This window comes from Rhinatrema bivittatum, chromosome 4 (assembly GCF_901001135.1).
Source record: "Rhinatrema bivittatum chromosome 4, aRhiBiv1.1, whole genome shotgun sequence".
In the NCBI taxonomy this organism is placed as follows: Eukaryota; Metazoa; Chordata; class Amphibia; order Gymnophiona; family Rhinatrematidae; genus Rhinatrema; species Rhinatrema bivittatum.
This window is the reverse complement of record NC_042618.1, coordinates 58,850,374-58,859,084: the sequence shown is the minus strand read 5'-3', so window position 1 is coordinate 58,859,084 and position 8,711 is coordinate 58,850,374. Positions and strand designations below refer to the sequence as shown.

General features: G+C 46.6%; 1 protein-coding gene across 2 annotated transcripts in view; it reads right to left on the bottom strand.

Moving 5' to 3' along the window:
- Positions 1-4,106: 4,106 nt before the first annotated feature.
- DHRS7 (dehydrogenase/reductase 7) overlaps positions 4,107-8,711 on the bottom strand; it is a 66,241-nt gene continuing 61,636 nt past the window's right edge. The window contains exons 7-8 of one of the 2 annotated variants that reach the window (XR_003856251.1): positions 5,783-5,940; positions 4,107-5,025 (exon numbers count right to left, since the gene is read on the bottom strand). Coding sequence is in view for 1 of the 2 variants with exons in the window: in XM_029598181.1 (XP_029454041.1) it covers positions 4,981-5,025 (45 nt within the window). In the remaining variant the exon portion in view is untranslated. The remainder of the gene's footprint in view (positions 5,026-5,782; positions 5,941-8,711) is intronic. The other variant, XM_029598181.1, reaches the window with a different exon arrangement.

Here is an 8,711-nt window from a genome sequence, read left to right as displayed (position 1 = left end):
GTGTGTACTACCCACCCGAGGCTCTCCAGTAGAGTTTTGACTCTGTTGGTTGCCTGGTGGCTTTCCTCTGGGAATTTCGCCCTGATCAGCCAATCGTCTAGATAAGGGTGCACGCGGATTCCTTCCTCTGTGTTGCTGCCAGCACCACTATGATCTTTGTGAACGTCCGGGGTGCAGTGGCTAACCCAAACGGTAGTGCCCGGAACTGGTAGTGACGGTCCAGGATCGAGAAGCATAGAAAACGCTGATGCTCTTGATGTATCAGAATGTGTAGGTAGGCTTCCGACAGATCTAGGGATGTAAGGAACTCTCCCAGTTGTATCGCCCTTATTACCGAGCGTAGGGTTTCCATGCGGAAGCGAGGAATCTTCAGGTGACGATTGACCACCTTGAGGTCCAGGATGGGTCTAAACGTTCCTTCTTTCTTGGGGATGATAAAATAGATGGAATCATGTGCAGTATTTATTTGTTGTGGAGGGACCACTGTTATAGTCTCTAAGGCTAGCAATCCGGTCAGTGTAGCTTCCACTGCCATCCTCTTGGAAGGGTCGTGGCAGGGGGATTCCACAAACTTGTCCGGAGGGAGGTGGTGGAAATCCAGGTAATATCCCTCTCGAATGATGGATAGGACCCCACTTGTCCGAAGTTATCTCGACCCATCTTTGCTAGAATAGGGTAAGTCTGCCCCCTAAGGCTTCTTCCTTTGGATGGGTTGGCTGATTTTCATTGTGAGGTGTGGCTGGGGCCTGGGCCCGAGCTGGCTCCCCTTTTGTTGTGCTTGTTCCAAAAGGACTGGCTTCAGTCTGCGGGGCGGGCTGCTTGATTTATTTATTTATTTTTAATTTTTTTATATACCGAGGTTCCTGTATAATATACATATCACACCGGTTTACAAGGAAATATAACTGTTGCCTCGGGGGCAGCTTACATTGAAACACACAACAATAAAGAATTTAGAGAATTTACAGAAAACAAAGTCCTGATTAAACTGCAAAGTAGAACTAATAAGAAACATATGTACAGCAGGGATCGGGGTCTATAATGTATTCGTATTCCTCGGGTCTAGGACTCTGGGAAAGGTTGGGTGAAAAGCTAAGACTATTGTTACTATTGATATGTGCTTCTATATGGGTTGAAGCTCTGTGATCCTCTTCTACCCTGGAGGTTCGGGGGAAGGATCACTGGTTTCTCTTATTCCTGTCCTCCGGTAGCCGCGGCAGTGGGGACTCGCCCCATTTGTTGGCTAGTTTCTCTAGTTCGCTTCAGAGCAGGAGTGTTCCCTTGAAAGGCATCCTTGTGAGTCTCATTTTGGAGGATGTGTCGGCCGACCAGTTTCGGAGCCAGAGTTGTCTTCTGGCTGCCATGGCGGATGACACTCCTCTAGCTGCGGTGCGCACCAGATCAGAAGCGGCGTCCGCGAGGAATGATACTGCTGGTTCCAGGGCCTCCCCAGGAGTGTTGGTCCTGGTCTGTGATAAGCAGGCACGTGTCACCATGGCACAGCAGGCTGCGATCTGTAAAGACATAGCGGAGACGTCAAAGGACTGTTTGAGGATAGATTCCAGAAGTCTGTCTTGAGCATCCTTGAGTGCTGCTCCTCCCTCCACCGGGATAATAGTGCGCTTCGAGACCGCGCAGACCATGGCATCCGCTCTCGGACATGCCAGGAGATCTTTGGTGGCTGGGTCCAGAGGGTACATGGCTGCCAGAGCCCGCCCCCCTTTGAACGTAGTTTCCGGGGCATCCCATTCCAGGTCAATTAGTTGCTGCACGGCTTGTAATAGTGGGAAGTGACGGGAGGTCTGACGGGGTCCCTCTAGTAGGGGGTTCGTCTTAGGTTCCCCTGAGGCACTTGTGCCCAGGATAGCAAGCTTTAAGCTGTGTGTGACCAGGTCTGGTCACACACAGCTTAAAAACCCCCTCCAGGGGTTCTGAATCCTCATCCGAGTTGTCCGTGTCCCCGAATGTGGGGCTTCTGGGCGGTGGGATCACTTCCCTGGGAATAGAGGGTCCCGGGATGTTGAGGTCCTCTGGTGGAGCTTGTGGCCGCATTATAGGAGGCCCTGGTTGCATGTGGACGAAGGTATGCAGACGTTTGAAGAATTCTACCCAGGAGATAGATGCTGGGTCTAAACTAAGGGGCGCCGTGTCCCTGGGGAGCCCCGTTTGAGGGGGGGGGGGTCCCGCTGTGCAATGCTAGGTCCGGTGTACTGTTCGAGAAGCTGGAACCCAGTACCGGCTGGGGAGGGCCATGAGTTGGATCCCCTAGGGCCTCTTTGCACTGTATACATAGGGCCGTGGCCGCCTCATGCTGTGCAGCTCTAAAGTGGCATGCTGGGAAAAGGCCCTGAGCCGGTGGTGCCATGGCTTGTGCGCGTAAAATACAGTTGTGTGCTCTGCTGCAAAGAAGTTGTGCACGGTTAGGCGCACACATTGAAGTTATGCACCCGGCAAAGTAAGCGCGTGGCTATGCACATCGCTTGTGCGCACGGTACTTGAGCACGCGCCGCTGTGCACACAAGCTATTTGTGCACATGGTTCGCCTCTGTGCTCACGGATCGGAATGGCGGACAAGGCGGCGAACAGATCAAAATGGTGACGGCGACCACCTCGGAGGGTCTCCACGTGGGAGGACCCTCGGATCTGATCGAGGTCTAGCCCGGCTAGGGCAGATCAATGGGGTGGCACTGGTCCCAGCTGGCGACCTGTGCAACTCCTCGACCTTCAGCGATGGAGACTTTTAAATAGATTTCTACCTTACCTTGTCTCGGCGCTTCCCGGTCTCGTTCCGGGCGGTCTCCAGCTGCGGGGGGAGAGGGAAGATATCTTCACCGCCACGCTCGAAGTTGCACCCGCTGCCTCTCAGCCTCACCCAATGTCAGGGGCTAGGGCCCCGCCGAGGGTCGGCCGCCGGTCCGAGGCTTACCTCCGAGGGATCGCGGAAATCACCTCGGGAAATCTCAACTGGGGGAGGGACCCAATGGATGTCACCACAGGAGAGCGGGGCTCGTCTGTAGAGGTAAGATTTCTTCTTATTTTGGTTTTCTTTGGTAAATTTACTCTATTGTTGTGCAAGCGTGCATAGAGTCCCTAACTGCTATGGAGACGGAAAATACTGAAGAGCTGCACTTCCTGCAGGGGTATATGTACTAGGGCTGACGTCAGACTGAAATCTGATCAGTCTCCAACTGCTATCAGGAGTACACTATACCCATTGGTCCTGAGTCCATCTGCTACATGCTAGGAAATAGGCCTTAAACAAAAACTGTACCCTCTATGTAAAATAGATTATAGCACATAGTAAGCCTTATCCTGTGTGGTTTTTTCTGTTTGTTTTGGCCTAGCAGTTTCTCACTGCTTCTCTGTGCTTCCATTTCAGTAAGAATTGGCCACTATTAGGCTACAGCACCACAAGCCTTCATTAACAAATAGCTGATGTCATTTCCCCCCCCCCCTCCCCCTTTCCCATTTTTAAAAAATATCCAAGATTGTGGTTCCTGGCTCTGATGATCCATAGTTAGGATGCCCATAGGCTGCAAATACTGTCCCCACAGCAGCCCTGGCTCTGCCAGCGCCACGAGTGGCGTTCTGGTCACGGATGTAAACATGGGTCAGCATCATGGCTGTGTGCAATATTTGCTAGCAAACCAGTCCTTATGCAATGTAAATTTTAGCTGCTGCCCTGTAAATTCCTTAACAGCTGTAGCAGTCAAATTAAACAAAACCACAAGTAATCTCACATTCACTAAAACTGATTGGTGTCCATTGGAGCCATTTGGGACATTAATTTATTCATACAGTATGCGTGACTGTAAGAGATCCCATTTTGCATATGGTCATGTGTGACAGTTTTGAATACAGTTGCTCCCTGGAGTGCAGGGACCTGCTTGGATTTGGCAGTAAAATGAACAGGTCAGTATTGCTACTTGTGTGCACTTTTAGAATACTGAAAAGATCATTTTTCTTTCAATATAAAAGTTACTAGAATTTTGCCTCTAGATAAACCTTGATGAAAAATTATAAAACCGAATGCATTTTTCATTGTGATACATTTTCTATTAAATGAACATATTACTACTCATTTTAAGTAAAAAGAAAAATGAAACAAGTATTAAATCATCTTTTATTTACATACTCTACCACTCAGGATGCACTTTCAGAATTTTGTCTTTTTTTTTTTTTGGAGAATTTTTATTAGTGAAGCCGGAACACATAACAGCAATAAAAAAAGAATAGTATACACGTTATATTATCACACAAAGCTTTCTTTAACTTTCATATTCTACTGTGCTTGAACATTCGTCATTTATTTTCCTTATTTTTATCCCCAAACATCAACCCCCACCCTACATTCCCTTTACAGCCTGGTATAATTAACATAGCCTTATAATTAGCATCATGAAATACAATACAGCATAGGGCACTATGACTCAGTATAGTATGCCTCCATTACTCATAAGAACCCCATACTTTCATGAATTGTCCCATTGATTTATGTTTAAGAGCAGTTACTTTGCTGAGCTGATATATTATCAAGAAGTATCTTGGGGTCAGCCAACTGAGGTGGTCTGGTATCGCGCCAATATCTAGCAATCTCACATCTAGCAGCAGTGCATACAAAATGTATAAAGAGACTATCATGTTTTTGCCCCGGGAAAAAGGCTAAATTTAATAATGCATGTAGTGGCTGCAGCAGTATAGATGATTGCATAATATCTTTCTGCCATTGAAAAAAACACTCCCCAGAACCGCTTAATAACTGGGCAATCCCACCATAAATGCATAAATGTCCCTCTCTGGTTACAACCCTTCCAACAGATATCAGACCACACAGCAGAATTTTGTCATTTTAATAAGTCATTTATCATTTAAAGTTTACACATGCCAAGAGAGTATGTTATGAATGCATTAAAAATGTAACTTGCTGTTTTTAAGCTTCATTTTCCACTGTTGCCTCCATCAAAGATTCAATCACTGGCATTATGAAGTCTTTGTCTTCTTTTGAGTGAAATAAGAATCTGCATCCTGTAATTTTATAAAATTCAGAATTTTCTAATGTTTCTGAATGCTAGATCAAAGCTTAAGAACAAGCTCATTTTCTAAACAAATACTAGAAAAATACAAAGTGTTAGTCACTCAGGAAGACATTGACATGCAAAAATCCAAAGGAGCATAAAGACATCATGCACTTGTAACCTATTCTGGAACAATTAAAAAAAAAAAAAATTCATTCCAACCCCTATTAGCTTTTTTATTAATTACAATTTCAGTTCCCTGATAAGCACCTTTCCTTAGTCCAATTATATATCATCACACCTACCAACTTTAGCTTTAAAAAATATCAGTTTTTCTCTGTAGTAGCTATCACTATCTCCACTGGCAAAATGTTCCATAATTTTATTACTGAATAATTTGGTTGCTGTTTTTGTTGGGTTTACTTATTTTCTTAATGTAGCTAAATGCAACATCTCCCATCTTTAAAATGTTTACGTTATTATTATTTTAAATTATAATCCCTCCTTTGAAGGTAAGGAAACATTTCTTCTTAGCCTGATAGAACATCCTCTTGCTTTGTTTACTGCTCTTGAGGTAAATAAATATGCCTCCAGGATCCCGGTGTTACGGGCTCCAGAGTCTAGGAAACCCACCTGGGGAGCGGACACGGGAGTGCAAGGCAGGACTTGGAGCAAGATAAGGGCCGGTCTTCGGCCTAGCCAGCCCCCTCCCCCACAGGTTGAGCCCTTAGGTTCTGGGGGCCAGTAGGTCTCTGCGGCGGCAGTACCTTATAGCGGTGAGTCCACACAGACAAGGTGTGGACAAGGCAGGCAGGCTGGAGACAAGGCGTGGACAAAGGCAGGCAGGCTGACTTGGCAGGCAGGCAGGCTAGCTTGGCTGGCTGGCAGGACAAAGGTAAAGCTGGATACTAAGCAGGACCTGGAACTAGACAAGACAAGGGTGAAACAAGGCAAGGACAGGACTCTGACACAAGCAAAACTAGAGACTGGAACAGACAGGACAAGACCAACCAGGCAGACTGGGGCAGGACAAGAGCAACAAAGCAGGAGGATGCAGAGGAGGCTTTAATTGAAGCAGACCTCACATAAAACGCCCCACTATGGATTGCAGCAAGATGGGCAAACCAAACCCTGATGGTAGGTACCGATGGCACTCAGGTGTACCGTGACGGAGTGGTTTTTAAGCCAGCATCGGACAGGTGCAGCAGATAGTCAAGCAGTTTTGGTGTAGAGCAGGAGAATAGATCAAACCTGTGACTCTCACACCATGCGGCAAACCTCCTCCACCTTCAGGCCATAATAACTTCCTGGAGGCTTCCAGGACCCGAGAAACATCCTGCGACAGGGTCAAGGGGCTGCAAGATTAGCCTTTCAACATCCAGACCATTAGGGACAATGCCCTGAATTTGGGATGGCGTAGCCTGCCCTGATTCTGTGTGACAAGGTCCAGGAATGTTCCCAGTCTAATTGGGTCCCTGATAGAGGTCCTGCAGGAGCGGGAACCAAATCTGCCTCAGCCAAAGAGGGGCTATGTGGATCATGGTTCACTTGTCCTGCTGGAACTTCAGGAGAGTCTATCACCAGCGGAAGATATGTATACAGGAGGCCCCTGCGCCAATGACTGTTTGCTGTCCCCCCTCTACAGGGAGCAGAATTATGTCAACTTGTTGTTCAGGGGGAGGCGAAGAGATCCACGTCTGGGGTCCCCCAGAGGCAGCAGATCCGGTCCGCTACCGCCGGATTCAGAGACCACTCATGGTGTCGGAAGGCAAGACTGAGGCAGTCTGCCACCACATTTTCCATCCCCACAAGGTACATGGCTCTGAGCAGCATGTCCCAAGACTGAGCCCATGATCAAATCTGAACTGCTTCCTGACAGGAGGAACGATCCCGCACCGCCTTGTTTGTTGATATACCACACTGCCACCTAACTGTCAGTCTGGATCAAGACCACCTTGTTGGGCAAGCGATCCCAAAAAGCCCAAAGTGCATACTGAATCACTCAAAGTGACAGGCAGTTGATCTGGCACTGAGCTTCCTAAGCAGACCACAGGCCCTGTGTGTGGAGGCCCTCCACATGGGCGCCCCATCCCAGGGTTGACGCATCCATGGTGAGTACAATCTGGAAGGGGGAGACTGGAAAGGAACTCCCTGTTCAAACTGGGCAGGCTGTCCCACTAAGATAAGGAGGCCTGGAGCAGCAGAGTAATAAGGATGCACATGTGGAGGTAACCAACTGCAAAGAAGGAAAAGGCTTACTGTGCCATCTAACTACTAGGCAGGGAGAAAGAGGACCCCGAAGCAGACCAAGTCAGAACAGACTGAGATTTTCCTAAAACTCTGTGAAAAAGCAGAGCTCCACAATTGGGAGACTATGGTTCTGTGGAAGAGACTGAAGGGAGACCCCCACGTGGATGTGTGGATAGTGGCATGCTGGGCATGCTCAGTGTGCCAAAGTTTCTAGAAACTTTGACATAAGTTTTCCATGCCGGGCTCCATCTGATGATGTCACCCATGTGTGAGGACTACCATCCTGCTTTTTCTAGGAGAAGATTGGCAACAGACAATACCTGGAAAAATTAAGAGATGTGGGAAATGAGTTAAGAATGTAAAAATTCAAATAGAAGAAAAAATAGAAAATGTGGTAAAATGGGGGTGACAAGATTTTGATATGTTAGTGATAGAAGGAATTGCAAAAGTGGCATTGTTAGACTTAGAGGTGAAGGAGAGGAATATGTAGAGGCTGATGAGGAAAAAGCAAAAATGCTTAACGAATATTACTATTTGATGTTCACTGTGGACGGGCTTGAAGCAGGACCACAGAAAATGAACACAAATAAGACTGAAAGTGAGATAAACATTAATACATTTTTGGAACAGTGTGTTCATGAGAAGCTAACTATACTTAAAGTAGGTAAGACAATGGGGACAGATAGAACATAAGAACATGCCATACTGGGTCAGACCAAGGGTCCATCAAGCCCAGCATCCTGTTTCCAACAGTGGCCAATCCAGGCCATAAGAACCTGGCAAGTACCCAAAAACTAAGTCTATTCCATGTTAGCCACTGCTATTTCTAGCAATGGTATTTTCTAAGTCAACTTAATTAATAGCAGGTAATGGACTTCTCCTCCAAGAACTTATCCAATCCTTTTTTTAAACACAGCTATACTAACTGCACTAACCACATCCTCTAGCAACAAATTCCAGAGTTTAATTGTGCATTGAGTGAAGAACAACTTTCTCCGATTAGTTTTAAATGTGCCACATGCTAACTTCATGGAGTGCCCCCTAGCCTTTCTATTATCCGAAAGAGTAAATAACCAATTCACATCTACCCATTCTAGACTTCTCATGATTTTAAACACCTCTATCATATCCCCCCCTCAGCCGTCTCTTCTCCAAGCTGAAAAGTCCTAACCTCTTTAGTCTTTCCTCATAGGGGAGCTGTTCCATTCCCCTTATTTTGGTAGCCCTTCTCTGTACCTTCTCCATCGCAATTATATCTTTTTTGAGATGCGGCGACCAGAATTGTACACAGTATTCAAGGTGCGGTCTCACCATGGAGAGATACAGAGGCATTATGACATTTTCCGTTTAATTCACCATTCCCTTTCTAATAATTCCCAACATTCTGTTTGCTTTTTTGACTGCCACAGCACACTGAGCCGACGATTTCTATGAGCCTAGATCTCT